Raw genomic sequence first — 19,052 nt, 5'->3', positions numbered from 1 at the left:
AAAGATCAGCTGAATGGATTCCAAAACAGTAAAAATCAAATGTTTAACTCTAGGGGAGTTGGAAAATGAGCATATTTTCAAAAAAGTGGAGTGTCCCTTTAAAGACCAGGGAACACATATACTGATAAGAGAAATGTATAGATCTGAATGTACTGCATCTTAATTTGGATAACAGAGTCTACATAAAGCTAAATATATGCTATGTCTTACTGGAATTTCATTGATACAGTATATGTGTGTCTCTTCAGTACAGTATATGTGATACAGTATATGTGTTATCTTCTAGTACAGCCGGTCGAACATGGAAAATCGTCTCGTTACAAATGTTTAGGAGGTTGACAGTAACAAGAAACAACAATAAAAACTCCACCACAGTCAAGCTGAAGTTAAAGTGGGACTGCTCTGGTGTATCAAGATGCCAAAGCTTATTTTGAATCAGACTGTGAAGCCTGGGCGGAGAGCATTGTGGGAAAGGGGTCATACGGCAGGGTCCATTTATCAGGCACAGAGAACGTGAAGGAAAGCACCAGGGATTTCCAAGTGACTCAACAGGCAGACCTCCCACTCGTAAGCCGGGCCCCTCGATCCACATTTCTTGAGACAGAACAAATAATGACATGCACACACAGAGATCTTTCATATATTTCATGCCGCACACAGCAATGATTTTGTTGGACAACATAAAGAAAAACACTAATACCTTTTAAAGCAGAGTTTTATTACTCAGCAGAGCTTTTACACCCTTTTCATCAAACCTTTCCCTCAAAAAAGACAGAAAAGGTGAGGTACACAGTAGGGGTGATTTTATCAAAACCAACTCTTCGTTTACTTTTAAAGTGACATACACGTCTGTTTCTAGTAATCACACTCATCATTGTTGCATGTTTCGTGTTACTATAAAAGCACAATGCTGTAATATGTCCTAGTTCTCTGTCATCATTAACCCTGTTAGTAACACAGGAAACTGTTGGGAGTAATAGCCAACGGCATCCCATAATGCATCTGCAAGCTGAAACAGACTCCATGGGATTATTCGGCAGCAATATTTATGAATGAACGACAGAGATACGGCCCTGATGGCACGAATGCTATATGGCTACAGCTCCATCAATCCTCACGGCAATACGGTGGCAGTATCGAAACACCTCTTCGTTTTTCTTTTAAAAATCAGCTTTATTTAAAACAATATGCTATTAAATATCGCAGAAAAGACCAAAGTGTGGTCATAATAAACAGACTGTCTGATTCAGAGGACTCTGTGCAAGAGAAGAGCAATCATACGTATGACTTGAGCCTGACCTCTAGTGGTAAAACGTCCCATAAAAATAAGCTTATTTTTTCAAATAACCACCAAGGCCTATGTATTAGACACATTTTTGATAAAAACTTATCTATATCAGGTGCCGTATGGTGAAATATGCTAGCTACTTTACATGTTTTTTTGAAGACCAGGCCAAGCAAGAGAGGTCTGGTGGGAATGAACGCCAGTTTCAACACGTTCTAATGTTTTCCAGAACCGGGGCCCGGATGAGCCGGGACCTTGGCTCCGCAGGTGGAGCTCAAGCCTCTCATCTTCAGTAGCTCTCATTTCCCCACTTTAACAAACATCAAAGTTCTTGTTAGGTCTGTAGCGGCAGGGGTCACCAGGGGTTCCTCCAGCCTCACCACCTTAACAGCCTGTTTAGAGAGAGATCCCTGCTGACAGCCCCGCGGTCCCCTATCCAAAAAATTACAGTTTTCTTTTACAAGAGGGCCACGAGGGAGAAATCTCTGGAAGCGGGTTTAATGAGTGCAAGCACACGCTGCACTCAAACCTCATGTTGTTCATATCAAAGACTCGATTGTAATATCTAGATCCAGGGAAAACAAAAAAAGTGGGCGGTTTAAGGGAAACCGAATGTTTATGTGTGTCATTGTTGGATGCAAACCAAACAAACAAAAAACTAAAACCAAAGGAATAAACAAGGAAATGTCAATCAGAGGACTATAGCTCTAATACATGAGTGACTGATAAATTAAACATGCACATCATCGGCTAACTAGAAAAGTTTCGCTTTCTTCTTCATGTCATTGCGCTTCCAAAGAGGAAGTCTGTCGAACTCGTGGATTTCCATGCCGAAAATGTCAAAGAACGTCTCGGGAGCCAAGTAACGCTAGATTTAAATTGAAAGACAGGCAAAAAGATTACATTTTACAATTTTTGCATTTCAAAAAAGTGACATTACTATGGCCCTGTCCCAAATGGCACACTCCGGACTTGTGGACTTCCTCAGAGTCCACACTTTGGTGACATCATGTAGTGCAGACCTTAGGGACCCTTGAGTCCACGATTTCATATTTTGGGACAGACTCAAGCTAGAAATAAGAAGAGATTTTTTCAGCGTGAACTTCTCGCATTCGTCGTCTGATTTGTCTTATTGCTCTTTTGCAAGGACTTTTGTGTTGGTAAAGTGTGTGAAGACCGCATGAAGGGTGCAAAGGGGGCGCTGATGAGCACACCTTACGGACTCGTAGACTAAGAGGGTACGCGCAATTTAAAGGGATAATTCGGCCAAAAATGATACCAAACCCATGACCCACCCACCCCGAAGCCGACCGAGATGCATATGTCCACCACCCTTCAGACGAACACACCCCCAGCTATTCCAGAAAATGTCCTAGATGTTTCAGTTAATTAAATGTGAAGTCATGGGGTCCACGTCCTTCAAGTCCAAAAACTTTGCATCTATCCTTCACAAAATAAATCCAAACGGCTCCACGATGAGCCCATGTTGTAGAAATATCCACACCCAAAACTTTATAAACGAAAACAACTCGCCTCCGGTAATGCCGCCATCCTAGTCGCGTCCGCATTCAGGATGAGAGCTTAAACAGCTTATGGAGGTTTCTGCTCCTCTGTGCCCCCGCCCTCCGAATTTGTCATACGTCACTAAGACAAGTGCGTACACTACGCTAATACTCTCTCCTGAATACAGAGGAGTCCAAGATGGCGGCGCTAACGGAAGGTAGCCACTTTCGTTCATAAAGCTTCACATATGGATACCTCCACAACAACACTGCACGGATTACCCTCAGAAGACCTTTATTTATCATCCTGGAGCCGTTTGGATCTCCCTGGGGAAGGATACATGCACATCCCTTGTACCTGAAGGACATGGACCCCACAACTTTGCTGTTTAGCAGCTTAAAGATATAAGACATTTTCTAAAATAACTGAAAATGTGTTTGTCTGAAAAACGATGGACATGCATCTCGGACGGCCCCGCGGTGAGCAAATCATGGGTCTAACATAATTCCCGGCCGAACAATCCCTTTAAGGCCACGAGACCGGAAGTGCACCATTTGGGACAGGGCCTAAACTGGCTTTTTCCTACCTCCAATCTCGACCTGTCCACGTCCTTCGGTAGCTTAGTACGCCCTCTGTTGGCGACAGTGAGCATTTCATATGGGTACACCTTTATAAAAGGAGGGATTGTGTTGTTATGGAGAATGCTATGCAAGGCATTTGCCAAACACAATGAACTGCTGAAAGCAGCGGTGGATGGAGGAATGATGCGCAGTCATTATATTCTAACAATGAGCATACAAACACAATACTGCAGCACACAGCGCATGTAAAAGCAGAAATGCAAGCATGCAGTGAAATATATACTGAAGTACAATCCCTTGGGTGCAGAAAGTTTGTGTTTCTGGAAAAAGTGTAGGGGGGCCAGAATTGTTGTATATACAGTACTGTGCCAAAGTCTTAGGTCACCATGCTACCATTAGATTAGTTGTTTTTGCAATTGTATAGTGATCATATATAATTGTTTCTCAGTCTCTTTATTAGAATACAACCAGAAAATGTGTATATAGTATTAAAAATGTATACAAATTTTAACTGACGTGTCAAGTTTTTAGGGTAAATTCCACTTGAGCAATAGCAGGAAACTGCAGGATCTCTTAAACCTAAATAAAATTAAATCCTAATTTCTAATTTTAAAGAAATTAATCTTTTTACTTTATTCTGCTCAAAAACGCTCAAGATGTGTTCAGTGCCAGAGGTCACATTAAACGCCAACGATGCCTAAAGAAGAAATTTCTTTTTTCATATTTCCTGTATTTTCTGTTTGTATCTTAATAAAATAGATTGAAAAATAAATATGGATGGACATTAAAACTTCTAAAACAACAAGTCTGGTGGTGGTGGCCTAAGACTTTTGCACAGTACTGTATATACAATTGTTATATATATTATACATATACTGACAGTTTGCAATGTGTCACATACTGGGGGATTTTTTGTATTGGAGAAAACAAATCCCAATTACCATAGTCAGTTACTTTTTATGGGCGAAATAAAAAATCCAAATCAATCTGCCTCTTATGGACAGGACAACATCCCGAAAGGTTTGTGCACCTTTTTGATTTTGTGATGATTTCATTTTACAGCCCATTAAATTAATAAAAGCTAAAAGACACATCAAAACATGTTTACAGACGACCTTATGTGCAAATAAGTAAATCAATAATTAGTACATATTTATATATAATATTAACTTTAATTTGGTGCAGATTAATGTAGTCAGCAAAATGTAAAATTATATTTAAAAAAATCCACCAGACTGATTTTGCTTGTAAAAAAAATAAGCAAAGTGAAGTTTGTTGCATGTTCAGATGTGAAATTCTGCAGAAATGTAACTATGGAAATAGGAATTAGTTTTCTCCACCGTGGGTAGGCGGGGCTTCTTTGCCAACTTTATCTATAGGAAAGAATTATAGAGCTTTTAGTGCTAGCACTCCTGAGGACAGTTAGGAGTCTAAAATAAATGATGTGACTTCCTCTTTTTATGCTGCTGGGAAGGCCTATTAAGCCTACGCTATTAAATCTTACCATTAGCTATTAGTTGGGGCCGACAAATGAATCTAAGTTTGGCTCTCAGAGAATCGGGATTCTGGTGACTACGGCAACCACTTTAACTAAATATTGCCATATGTTGTTGTTTAGACTCTTTAACCAGAACCGGGAAGTTCAAAAAAGGCCAACATGTTTAAATGATCTTTAAAAAAATATTCACTGTATGTGAATAAATCATTTCATAGCACTGGAAGATATGCAAGAAATGACTGTCCTCCTGGTCTTCCTCTTGACCACTGCTTGTACAACGGAGCCAAAATTACAATCCGGAATCATTTTCAGTTTGGAGTGGAGATGATTATTTATTAAACACAGAGGAGTATTATATGATAAAAGAAAGGAAACTATTCTCATGAAAGAAAATATTTGGGATACTTGCTTTATATTCCAACATATTAGGCATTGATATTCCCCTGTCCATTCTTGTAATGGAATCTTGGACATCTTGGGTGGGCTACAGAACAAAACATATACACGTGATGCAGATGATAAAAAACAAAAATTTGTTCAGAATTTCGGGAAACTTATGGATCTAATTCCTAACAGCTATTTCTCTGAATGAATGCTCTCAAGAGATGTGAACACTAAATCATCCCTGTGATCTGTTATGTGGCATCAGTGCTGAGAGATGGAGATGTTTTTCAAAGCTTGACTGTGCTTTTGCCCATGGCTCAAACTCAGATGCAAGCATAGCAATGAGTGCATGAGTGCCATTAGCATGATTTCATTTTCATCATATGTGCATGAGAGCTGATGCACATGCTCAGTGCTTGTTGCGTGTCAGTCACATACCTTGAAATCTGTAAAAAGGGAATAACAATTAAGATATTACTTAAAAATTAATGACACACTGTAAAAAAATTGTTGGTTCAACTTAAAAAGTAAGTTATCTGGTTGCCTTTAAATTTTAAGTTCATTCAACTTAAAGGGGTCATAGCGTGAAAATCAGACTTTTTCCATGTTTAAGTGCTATAATTGGGTCCCCAGTGCTTCTATCAACCTAGAAAATGTGATAAATATCAACTCAGTAACTTTGTTTGGGTAAGCCATTTTCTGCAAGCGTGTGAAAAAATAGGTTGTTCAGATTTTGCCTGTTTTGTGAGGTAGGTAGCAAGGCGAATTATAATAATACTGCCCCCTTTATCTGCAATATCCAACCACAGCACTGCCATAGTGCAGAGAGAAAGAAAAAAGTACTTGAAAGCACAATTACAACAAACCACCATCATTGTGATCAGTGTTTGCATTTCATCAGCTCATTTGCATTTTAAACGACACACCCAAAAACAGCACACTTTTGCTCAGGCCTACAAATTAGCAATTTTAACATGCCATAATAAATTAGCTGTGGAGTATATTCAACTTCACATACGCACTCTGGGGACACCAACCGTTTCTTTTACATCTTAAAAAATCTCATAATATGACCCCTTAAAAAAGTGTAGTTGACTCAAAAAAAATAAAATAATAATAAAAAATGTAATGAACTTAAAATGTAATTTTAAGGCAACCAGGTAATTCACTTTTTCCAGTTAAACCAACTTTTTTATTAGTTTGTGCACTAGAGTATTTGAGACACCACATTACCTCTTTGTCCTCCACATACATCCCCATAACTGTTATACTGCGAGAGCTCGGTAGATTGTGGCTGTAAGCACAGAGGAAAGAAGGTTGAACATTGAATTACATCAAATTATGGTCCTCTCTAGCTGTGAACGCCTTTGTAGGTTTAAGACTGACTTACCCGATGCAGGCCATTGCGTCCATATCCGGGCAAAGATGATGTTTTAGAGTCTGCAACGGAGGAAAATCATTATATTAGTTTTGGAGTAAGCTATGCTTGTTTGCAGTGGTGGCCGAAGACTTCTTTTTTCGAGGGTGCTCGATGCGAAGTTCGTCACAACATGTATGTAGCCCATCATGTGTGTGGTTCCTTATTTCAGAATATGTGTTCTGCACTTTGAGTGATCCTATGTGCATCATGTGTCTTGTCAAAATAAGTGCCTGCTGCAGACACATCTAAAGGGTTTATGATAAAAGAGACGCTCGCGTTTGCCAGATACTCCCATAATCTCATGCATAATCCGAGTTTACCGTTAAGTGAGTGTCTTGCGTGTATTTCGTGAACGTGAGCGTCTCTTTTATCATAAACGGTTTTGACGCATGTGCAACAGGCACTTATTTTGACAAAACACGTGATGCACATGGTTCAACAAACACATATTTTGAGAACGCAAGCAACACACATGACACTCCAAACACTTACATGTATTTTGAATTTGCGCCCCTCGGATGAGCAGTCACGAGCCGCCACTGTTTGTTTGTGCATGTGGTTCGCATTATATACCTGTGATACAGTTTGCATATTGGGAGTCAAAGCGTTGGGCGGCGACACTGCGTGGGTATTTCTCTCTGGTCATTTCCCTCTCCATTTCCTCCTTCAGAATCAGCTTCCCAAGTCCAGACTGGATCTGCAATTGAGCATGAGACTCGGTCAGATGACATGACATTAAAATTCTTGCCTTAAAATCTAAGCACAACCCAGACATTTCACGGTATAGACGGTTTCATCGGACGCACGTGATACATGTCTGGATCCGAACCTTACTTCAGGTTTCGTTTTTTTAATGCTCTGACTAGTTGCTAAACTGATCTCTTGAACAAATGCCTCGTCGAAAATAACAAATGTTTTAGTTTCCTAGGTAATCTATGTGTTGTTTTTTTGCTTGTTATATAAATAAACTACGTTTAAAGAACTTTGTTGTTATTTATTCCTAGCGGAGTTTACCGGGAGTTACATGCAGACCGCAACAGCCGCTTGTTTATGTTGTTACTGCTGAAACCGTCTATACATAGTGTTCCCGTAGCTTAACTTGTAGAAGATTACGTTTGCGGTGCATAGGTCATGGTTGTGATCCCCAGAGAACATACTGATAAAATGATGCAGACAATTGCTTTGGATTAAAGCATCTGCCAAATGCAATAAAAATAAATACATATACCATACACTATAAAAACAAACAGTGCTAAATAGCACTAAAAGTGGTTCTTGGCTCATAATCATAGAGGAACTATTTTAAGTGCCATATAGCACTGATAAAGTACCTGTGTAGCACCGGTGTAGAACCATATTATGCTATGTAGAACCATATGTGGTGCTATATTGGTGCTATATGATGACCCTAGTATGGTTCTTCATAGGTGCTATATAGCACTAAAATGGTTCCTCTATGATTACGAGCTAAGAACCACTTTTAGTGCTATTTAGCACTGTTTGTTTTTAAAGTGTAGTAAAAAATCCTATTTACCTTGCTGAGATGTTCTTCTTGAAGCTGCCTGCGTTTCTGATGTTCATCCTCTTCCTCATCTCGTGAGCGACTTCTCCCATCTGAGCCTGCCCGTCCAGGATGGTCAAATAAAGCAAGAAAGAAAAGGTAATGATTAAAATGATTAAATGGTGTCAATCACTGTAGCCATGGCAACCTGCAATGGGAACTTGTGCTGTATACACATACAGTAGGAAAGAAATAAAAATGGCAACATGAGTGAAACAAATAATAATAATAAAAAAGACATGATCAGTTTGAGTTGTGAAATAATTTTTTTATTTGAACAGGTGGCTGTATTTGATTTATTTAATCCACTTATAGCACCCTACAGAAGAGCATTTTCTCAGATTTACCACCAATATGATTGACTCTGAGAGGATAAATAAGAATCAAAGAGCAAATATAATAGGACTAAGGCATTCAATCAGACAAAATTTGGCTTCCATTGGACGAGTCAAAGGCGGAGGCATACAGTACCTAAAGCAGCGAGGGATGGAGGACACGGCCAGTATTCGGTCTCAATCTTTGGGGTTTCGTCCGCTCGAGGGGCGTGGGCAGCAGGGAACTTGGATGATTTGATGATGTCATCGGCAGACTTGCTTTGGGCTGCCAGGGCAGCTGAATCTGAATCAGTATTTCGGGGGAACTAAACTATCAGTGACCGGCTTATGTACCGTGCTGGCCATTTAGTATCAAAGCATTACAATTTTAGCATGACATGTTTAAACAATTTCTTTTAGCAGCATTATTATTTTTGTAGCTTTATTTTTTGAGCATTAAAAAGTGTCAAATGCTTTGATATATCAATGGCCACCACTATATTTAATATAGGACATTTTAAATTGTTGTTCATGCTACTGTTTGCAAATGTATGGTGCTGTAGATTGTTAAGCAAGAAGAAAACGTAGATTTGTAAACAGTATTTTGAAACCAGTAAAAGACGACAGTCTGACTTTAAGTGTGTGTGAAAGAGACTAGAACAGGGTCATCTGAGGTTTCATTGAATGGGATCTGAAAGGCTATAAATCCATGCAATTGCAAGGCAGAATAAAAGTTTAAAGCGATTGTTAAAGAAGAAGGAATTTTAGTTTGTTGTGGTGAGTCAGTCGTGAAAAAGAGAAAAATGGTAGAGAAACTAAAGACTCTTGGAGATGAGAAAAAATGATGACGTCAAATGATACTTACATGTAAACATAGGATGTGATGTGACAAGCATCATAACCACATATTAATGGATGACGTACATAAACATATATAAATAAATATTAATCAGACATCAAGCACATACACACAGTCAAAAATTAAATATGGCAGGTGAATTTAGAAAATGTTGCATTTAAAATACCTGCTTTATATTTTAATTTTATACATAAATTAATAGACCACAGATCATAAACATAGATATCACAGCATGCAAAACTATACATTTGAAGTCACATGTTAAAGCAAATGTCTGTCAAGTTTTTAAAGTAACCATACCATGCTGTTTGTAGATTGGTGGTTTTCTATACATATTAATGCCTTGATCTGTGGATTGAGAATAAATATTTTTTTCAGTAAAACATCTGATTGCAAAACCCGGCCACAAACAAAATGCTCCAATCATTCAATCACTGTCTGCTGATCATGATTCAGGAAAAACTGATGCATATAAAATAAAGCAGAACTCATTATATGTGGTAATACATGTATTTAGCATAAGATCTAATATCAAAAGCAATTAAAAGCACAAATGAATAAATCAACATAATGTGGTGAGTATGAGAGAAAAATAGAGATAAAAAGTATAAAAAACAGAGAAATCAACCGTAAGAGGCTGATTTAAAGGGATGGCTCCAGCTCCTACCTGGGATGTGGAAATGTTTAGGGGTCAGAGAGAGGGTCGGGGTGGCCGGCCGAGAGGAAAGGGGAGAACTCCGGCCACTGGACGGCTCAGTGCCTCCAAACAAGAAGAAGAGAATAAGCGGGAGAAACGAAACGAAAGCAAAAAGAATGAATGAACGAAGAAAAGAAAGAGAGAATAATGCTGGAATACATCTTCGCTGACGGATAGATGGGCAAACAGAAAAAGACGTTGACCGGGAGGTGAGAGGGTTGGGACGGACTGGACCGCGTGTCGGCCCCACGAATAAGAAACGGGTATGACAGAGCGGGAAGAGACGACATGCGAATGCTTCACAATCATGAACACAGTGACACTCGACATCAGGGGCCAAAGATCAACTTTAAAATCTGAAGGTCACTCACTTGTTAGTAAAATATTTTTTGGTGTCTGGACATGGAAGGATTAGTTTTTGCTAAGAGTTAGTTAAGCCTGGGATAAAAACATTTTGTGCAACATACATAAAAAGTCATGCAAAACAAGTTTACTTTGTCAAAAACATAGTGAGCTGCCTAGATAGGGAGCGTTTAGAGCATTATACACTAGCTGCGTTATATAGCAGTTAGTTATGTGGTATAGTACAGTGTAGTTTAGCATGGTATGCTATGCTATGCTATAGTATAGTATGGTACAGCATTTTATGGTATGCTATGCTATGGTATAGTATAGTATGGTATGCTATAGTATAGTATGGTATGGTAGGCTATGGTACAAAAAAGTATGCTTGAGTATGGTATGGTACAGTATTTTATGCTATGCTATAGTATGGTATGATATAGCATTTTATTTGTATGCTATGCTATGCTATGCTATGGTACAGTATAGTATGGTATGCTATAGTATGGTATGGTATGGTAGGCTATGGTATGCTATAGTATGGTATGGTACAGTATTTTATGGCATGCTATGGTATAGTATAGTATGGTATGCTATGCTATAGTATAGTATGGTAGGCTATGGTACAGAAAAGTATGCCTGAGTATGGTATGGTACAGTATTTTATGCTATGCTATAGTATAGTATGGTATGGTATAGCATTTTATGGTATGCTATGCTATGGTATAGTATAGTATGCTATAGTATGGTATGGTAGGCTATGGTACAGACTAGTATGCTATAGTATGGTATGGTACAGTATTTTATGCTATGCTATAGTATAGTATGGTATGGTATAGCATTTTATGGTATGCTATGCTATGGTATAGTATAGTATGGTATGCTATAGTATAGTATGGTATGGTATGGTATGGTAGGCTATGGTACAGAATAGTATGCTATAGTATGGTATGGTACAGTATTTTATGCTATGCTATGCTATAGTATAGTATGGTATGATATAGCATTTTATGGTATGCTATGCTATGGTATAGTATAGTATGGTATGCTAGTATGGTAGGCTATGGTACAGAATAGTATGCTATAGTATGGTATGGTACAGTATTTTATGCTATGCTATAGTATAGTATAGTATGGTATGATATAGCATTTTATGGTATGCTATGCTATGGTATAGTATGGTATGGTAGGCTATGGTACAGAATAGTATGCTATAGTATGGTATGGTACAGTATTTTATGCTATGCTATGCTATAGTATAGTATGGTATAGCATTTTATGGTATGCTATGCTATGGTATAGTATGGTATGCTATAGTATAGTATGGTATGGTATGGGCTATGGTACAGAATAGTATGCTATAGTATGGTATGGTACAGTATTTTATGCTATGCTATGCTATAGTATAGTATGGTATGATATAGCATTTTATGGTATGCTATGCTATGGTATAGTATAGTATGGTATGCTATAGTATAGTATGGTATGGTATGGTAGGCTATGGTACAGAATAGTATGCTATAGTATGGTATGGTACAGTATTTTATGGTATGCTATGCTATATGGTTGGCTACGGTACAGAATAGTATGCTATAGTATGGTATGGTACAGCATTTTATGGTATGCTATGCTATGGTATGCTATAGTATAGTATGGTACAGTATTTTATGGTATGCTATGTTATGGTATAGTATGGTATGCTATAGTATAGTATGGTATGTTAGGCTATGGTAAAGAATAGTATGCTATAGTATGGTATGGTACAGTATTTTATGGTATGCTATAGTATAGTATGGTAGGCTATGGTACAGAATAGTCTGCTGTAGTATGGTACAGTATTTTATGGTATGCTATATATTATGGTGTGCTATGGTATATTATCGTATGCTATGGTATAGTATAGTATAGCATAGTATGGTATGTTATAGTAAAGTATGATATGGTATGGTATATTATGGTATGCTATGGTATAGAATGCTATGATATAGTATGGTATGTTATAGTATAGTATGGTATAATATAATATGTATGCTATAGTATAGTATGGTGTGCTATGGTATAGTATGGTGTGCTATGGTAAACTATGTATGCTATAGTATATTATGGTATGCTATGGTACAGAAAAGTATGCTTGAGTATAGTATGCTATGCTATAGTATGGTATAGTATGCTATGCTGTAGTGTAGTATTTTATGGGATGCTATGGTATAGTATGATAAGGTATGTTATAGTATGGTATGTTATAGTATGGTACGGTGTGCTATGCTATAGTATAGTATTATAGGCTATAGTAGAGTATTTTATGGTATGGTATGCTATGCTGTGTTATGGTATGCAATTGTATGATATGGTATAGAGTAGCATAGCATGGTACAGCAGAATAAAATAAGTAGAATAGTAAAGTATACAGTAGTATAGCATAACAGCCTAGCTTAGTAACATCATTAAAAAATACTGTGTTGAAACAACCCAGCAGTTTGTTGTGTGATGCTGCAGACAAGGTTTTATTTCAGATTGCGTTTAAAGGCAGTTTACTAAGTTTTTTGTTTTCGTAATGCACAACAATCTAGTAAATGTTGGTTATATCCCACTGAATGGACAGAATGAAAGCATGATGAAAGGGTTAATATACCAGCATGCATCTGCTATACACATGTACGAGAGTCGATAACAGCTGTGAAGTCAAGACATACCTATGCAGAACGAATCTGTGGAGAGGAAAGGACATTATACAGAGGAGCATGTCATTAGTAATGTGTGCTTGCATTACAGACCAAACACAGAACGCTGTGCCATTCAAGCATTTCAACAACTTGTGATTTTCTCATACAGTAGCGCTACATCTATAGAGTCATTAGTGCGGCCTTAAACCGAGGTGAGGAAGGTGATGTTGTGTATACAAATACTGACATTGAGAATGAGGCGAACAGGTAAGGTTGACGGGAGCCTTACCTTTGGTGTGGGGAAGAAAGTGATGTCGGAAAGGGGAGGTGGGGCGAGTATCACTGTGACTGGAGCGCAAGGAAGAGGAGAGCTTCAGCATTCCTGCCAGCCACTCAGGGAAATGAGGAGGAGCAGAAGAGATGGAGGATAGAAAAGGAGAAAAGAGGAGTACACATGAGCAGAGGAAGGAGAAAAGTCACAGGGACAGGAAGAAACCGAGAGCGAGGAAAGGCAACGCGTGACACAAGTAGACCTCAGGCCCATAAACTCCTCTGAAATCCTATGGAGGGAGAATTTAAATGGATGATTTCATTTGACTCACCTGGTCTGTGAAAGTGCTGTGGAGATTTGGATAGGGACGGTATGTAATTATGGCGGTGATAGATTGGAGAACCGATGGAGCCCTGACTGGTGGACCGCTGGATGATGCGTTCCCTCATGTCATAGCAACCCTGTCACACACATGCAAACATGCCATTACACACAGCAGAGAAAGTTTCAGGAGACTGTACATGTTGCAATTATGCAAGGTTCATCTAAAGCCCATCTACACATCTGTAATGAATATGAATACAGTTTATTGAGGATTACAAAACTAACCTCAGCAGAAGGGGTGGGAGACAGCGTCCTCGGAGACTGGAAGAGAAGAGGAACAAGTGCTTGATATTATTATTGCATACATTTTTTCCATGCATGTGCTACTTTGTTTATTGGTCAGAATATGGTTAAAACAGACATTTTTAATAAGTAAGGGATAATGTACAGGCAGCCGGTTGTTATTGTAGAAATTAGCCCTTACAGTGTGATCCGATAACAATGATATTTCACGATAATACCCGGCTGCCTGTATATTATCCGGCTTACTACACGGATATTTACCTCATACGTAAGGTAAGGAATGTGAAATATTGATATATTTTATTAACCAATGCACACCTTCCACAAAGAAAACCTCTTTACTTTCGGTTTTAAGATAAGACAAGATGTTCAAATGTCACGAACACGCTATTTGGTTTAATCATGTGTAAATAGAATGTCATGTATGTTATTAAAAGAGAAATTTATATTTATTTTTTGTGTATTAAACTGTTCCTGTCAAAATGATTTGCAGTATCTGGGTTACCGTGTGTTATTTGTTTTGAGCGGTTGTTATCTGGAAATAACAAACCTGCAAATGTCACGACTGGCCAATCAAAACCAAGCATTCCAACGAAAAAAAGAAGAAGCAAGAAATTATATTTTGCAACAAGCCTATTTTTACCGAGCCCCTAAGGTGACATTGGATTTTCCAAAATCTAAAGTATAGTTTCATTTGGTCACGTGAAACTTTCATGTGTTCACGTGAAAGCTTCATGTGCAGAATTTTTTTTAAAGTTTAGTTTCGCGTAAATAAAGTTTAGTTAAATAAAGCCCAGCTTCGCGACAGATTCACATGCGCACGCAACAGCTTCAAGTGCGCAAGCGATAGCTTCAAGTGAAACTATCGCATGCGCACATGAAACCATCGCGAAACCAAACTTTATTCAACCAAACTTTATTTAATTTTGCTACATGTCCCCTTAGGGGCTCCGTATATTTTTCAGTGGCGGCCGGTGACTTCTTTTTTCGAGGGCACACGATGCGAAGTTCGTCACAACATGTATGTAACCCGTCATGTGTGTGGTTCCTCATTTCAAAATATGTGTTTGACGCGCCGCGCGAACATATGTGCATCACATGTTTTGTTCAAATAAGTGCCTGTTGCTGACGTGTCTAAAGGGTTTATGATAAAAGAGACGCTCGCGTTTGCCAGATACTCGCATAATCTCATGCGTAATCAGAGTTTACTGTTAAGGGAGTGTCTTGCGTGTATTTTGTGAACGTGAGCGTCTCTTTTATCATAAACGGTTCTGACGCGTGTGCAACAGGCACTCACCTCGACAAAACACGTGATGCACACGGCCCACACGACGCAACAAACACACACCTCGAAAACACGAGCAACACACATGACACTCCGAACACTTATTTTGAATTTGCGCCCCTCGGAAGGGCAGTCACCAGCCGCCACTGCTATTTTTACAACCTAATATCTTGAGAAAATGTTACTAAATGGTTAATAGGTTCATTTGAGTCATGCAAATGCTGGGTTATTTTTAAACGGGCTTTGGGTCAAAAAGTGACAAACCAAATTAACCCAGAAAATGCATGAAAATGATAAGAGCCTATAAACAGTTTGGCTACAAGTCATGTACATCTCTTATATCCAGCGTGCAGGGTTCAAAGGTCACTAACACTTACTGTTTCCGTGGACAGTGTGGAGGGGTCTTGTGGAAGGGTCTGAGAATATGGACATAAAACTTAAAGTCACTAAAAATAACAAACGATATTACACAGTTTTTTTTTGCGCCGACTACATGCATTAAATGAAATGCATTATTTTTCATGAAATGAATTCTGTCAGGAGAAGCCCAGGTGAAATCTGACAGTAGGCATATGAAGAGTAGGTCTGGTATTTTAGTTGCTGTCTACTGTATGTTAAAGCGTTAATGATACTTGACCGAGTCATGATCAATAAGGAAACTATAATATTTCATTGAGGACGAACATTGCTACATTGTTACTAATATGAAGAGCGGCCAATGAGATGGGAAGAACTGAGCGTAAAAGGTCAAAGGTTAGGCATTTGATGTTAATGTTTATTAGATTAGGTAAATGACTATGTTAGTAGATATCGGTGTCTGTGGTCTTAATTCTCTCCTGCACACACTTACTGTGGCTCGGCCTCTTAGTGGGCTGCCACCAGATGCTCTGACAGGCTGTAAAGGAGGAAAGGTTTTAAGTTACTCTGAGATCTTGTCAGAAAACTATGTATGTAACCTATCTTGAGTTAAGAAATCTATGTATTAAAGAAAACTTGATGGTTATTTTTAACTTAATGTGTATGTAGAACATTTGTGGCTTGTTTTACAATTCTCAACTTAAAATGCATTTACTGTTCAGTAATAGAAACTCTGTAAACTATGAACTATGTTTATTGCCCGTTGTGTTGGACAGGAAGTCTCAAATAATCTGGAATATTCTTTCATTGTGCAACTTTTTATTCCACAGACTGATTGAAATCTTAATAGTGGGCATTAGGGGGCGCTGTGACATTGCTGTCTCTACACAGTGAAAGCTCACAGGCGAGCAACATTTAATATGACAGAGGGAACAGAGCAGTCACAGTCAATAAAAAAAAAAAAAAAAATATATATATATATATATATATATATATATATATATATATATATATATATATATATATATATATATATATATATATAAAATGCTAAAAACATATATATATATATATATATATATATATATATATATATATATATATATATATATATATATATATATATATATATATATATATATATATATATATATATATATATATATATATATATATTTTTTTTTTTAATAATTTCATGCATAGACATACAACTCACTTTTTGACATGAATACATACTATGTATATGATCACCCACGAAACAGGTTTTTTGGGACAATAATGAGGTCATGGGGTCAGAGAGCTACTGATGGACATAATCAGCTGGAGTTTGTTATATCGGGATAGCTAAAGTCGATACTGGGGTAAAGTAAAGGGACTTAAGGGACAAAAGCCCACATGCACGTTTGGTAATAGAGACTGTACCCTTGGACATGGCACAGAAAGCTAATTTACGCTGGAAATCTGTAATTTGGATCATTTTATATGTTTTTTATTTCATTTTTTAAATAAATGATGCGATATGCGCTGCTGTGCAGATTAATCAGAAACATTTGGGATAATGTAAGTACAGAAATAAATAAAATATATAACACTGTGTTAGTAATTTTTGGATATTTTAAAGGTGCACTGTGTAGATTTTTAGCAGCATCTAGTGGTGAGAATGTGTATTGCAACCAACTTTTCAGTCCACAGCTCGTCCCTCCTATTCGAAACGCATAGAGAAGCTAAGGTAGCCGCCAAAGGACAAACATGTCGTTGTCTGAGACAATGTAGGGACGAAGTTTGTCTGTTAAGGGCTACTGTAGAAACATGGTGGCGCAAAATGACGACTTCCATGTAAGGTACCCGCGGTGTATGTAGATAAAAACGTCTCATTCTAAGGTAATAAAAACAATACAGTTCATTTTGTAAGGTCTTTATACACCACTGATAATATAGTTATGTTTATATATATTGCATTTCTGTCAAGAGATCCTTCAAAAATTTAAACAGTGCACCTTTAAATACTAAAATTATACATATTTTGCCTACAGACAACTATAGTAGAAAAATAGGGACGGAAAAATATCAATTTCTCATAAATAGCACATTGTTTATCAAGACATTAAATATTTGGGGTTATGGTTACCTCTCCAGGGCTGTGCTTCCCTTGTCTGTCCAGGGTAGAGGAGGTGGAATGGAGGGTCTCATAGGATATCATATCTGGACGCTCTATGTCATAAATGGCCTTGACTCTGGGGATGGCTGCTAGATCCTTGTAATCAATAATCTCATTGTCTACTTTTGCCTGGAGGAAGGAGAGGATGACGAGGGAGAGGGAGGGAAAGCACAGGTGGACAGACACAAGGAAAAATGTATTGATGAGGAACAGGTCAGGGCACAGATCAAAGGTCATTCACATCACATCCAAACAGAGCTACTGATCAACACAAAGGTCACCACAAGGGTTAAACATACAAAAGAAGAGGGTTGGTTTTGAAGGTATGCTCAGGGTTCGAAACGAACACTTTACAAGCACCAAATGTGAACTATAGATACTTTGGTGACTTATTTATTATTCACTTGGCTGTTAACCTTTTTAGGGAGAGTAACACATGGTTTATGCATTCTGGCACACACTTTATGTAAAGCCACTTACAAGGTATTAAGTATAGGTTTTTTAACAGTATGGGATCGAACCAATGACATTTCGTGCTGCAAATGCAATGCTCTACCACTGAGCTACAAAGTTTAAAGGAACAGTATGTAGGATTGTGGCCAAAACTGGTACTGCAATCACAAAACTTGTGGCTAAAACTGGTACTGCAATCACACAACTGGTTGCCAATACACAAAATGACAACAAAAACATCAGTTGAGGGCTGCAACTCCACTTTTTAAATGACAATATCCTGACCAGACCGCTGTTGTCAGTGATATAAGTATTTGAAATGAAAATGATTTCTTAATGTCTAGTGACATATCAGGGCCATTTTATGATTAATTGATATCAATTTCTTACATACTGTTCCTTTAGCAGTTTTTATTTCTCCAGAAGGGTGAACATTTTTCTTACATTTAGTCAAAATATTAGATTTATGGGTATATCTTCTCAAATCACTAGCCAATGATTTATGAGTTCATAGTTATATCATATAAACTATATATTAGTTATATGTAGTACCAACTAATATGTAACTTTGAAGTACTAATATGAACTCTTTAGGTGCAAAGCTGTACTTTATGAATTTTTTTCTGAAAGTGTAGTTAATTTTGGACCTTGGGTATACTTACATGAAATTTTTACATTTTGGTTTGCCACTGTTTGTTATTTGTTTGTCACTGATGTTTGTTGTAAATGTATGTGATGCATCAATTGCTAAAAGTTTTTAATTGTTTTCTCTCACAAATGTATCATTTGGGTTA

At 37.7% G+C, this 19,052-nt stretch overlaps 1 protein-coding gene across 1 annotated transcript in view; it reads right to left on the bottom strand.

The window, feature by feature from the left end:
- Positions 1–697: 697 nt before the first annotated feature.
- ablim1b (actin binding LIM protein 1b) overlaps positions 698–19,052 on the bottom strand; it is a 75,183-nt gene continuing 56,828 nt past the window's right edge. The window contains exons 12-24 of the mRNA XM_073867026.1: positions 17,776–17,934; positions 13,988–14,023; positions 13,710–13,839; positions 10,073–10,165; positions 9,706–9,753; positions 8,704–8,850; positions 8,206–8,291; positions 7,245–7,368; positions 6,642–6,691; positions 6,485–6,545; positions 5,277–5,341; positions 3,375–3,455; positions 698–2,153 (exon numbers count right to left, since the gene is read on the bottom strand). Of these exons, the coding sequence (XP_073723127.1) occupies positions 2,040–2,153; positions 3,375–3,455; positions 5,277–5,341; positions 6,485–6,545; positions 6,642–6,691; positions 7,245–7,368; positions 8,206–8,291; positions 8,704–8,850; positions 9,706–9,753; positions 10,073–10,165; positions 13,710–13,839; positions 13,988–14,023; positions 17,776–17,934 (1,194 nt within the window). The 3' untranslated portion in view covers positions 698–2,039. The remainder of the gene's footprint in view (positions 2,154–3,374; positions 3,456–5,276; positions 5,342–6,484; positions 6,546–6,641; positions 6,692–7,244; positions 7,369–8,205; positions 8,292–8,703; positions 8,851–9,705; positions 9,754–10,072; positions 10,166–13,709; positions 13,840–13,987; positions 14,024–17,775; positions 17,935–19,052) is intronic.

This window comes from Misgurnus anguillicaudatus, chromosome 4 (assembly GCF_027580225.2).
Source record: "Misgurnus anguillicaudatus chromosome 4, ASM2758022v2, whole genome shotgun sequence".
NCBI classification, from domain to species: domain Eukaryota; kingdom Metazoa; phylum Chordata; class Actinopteri; order Cypriniformes; family Cobitidae; genus Misgurnus; species Misgurnus anguillicaudatus.
The sequence above is the reverse complement of the archived record's forward strand: the minus strand, read 5'-3'. Positions and strand labels throughout refer to the sequence as shown.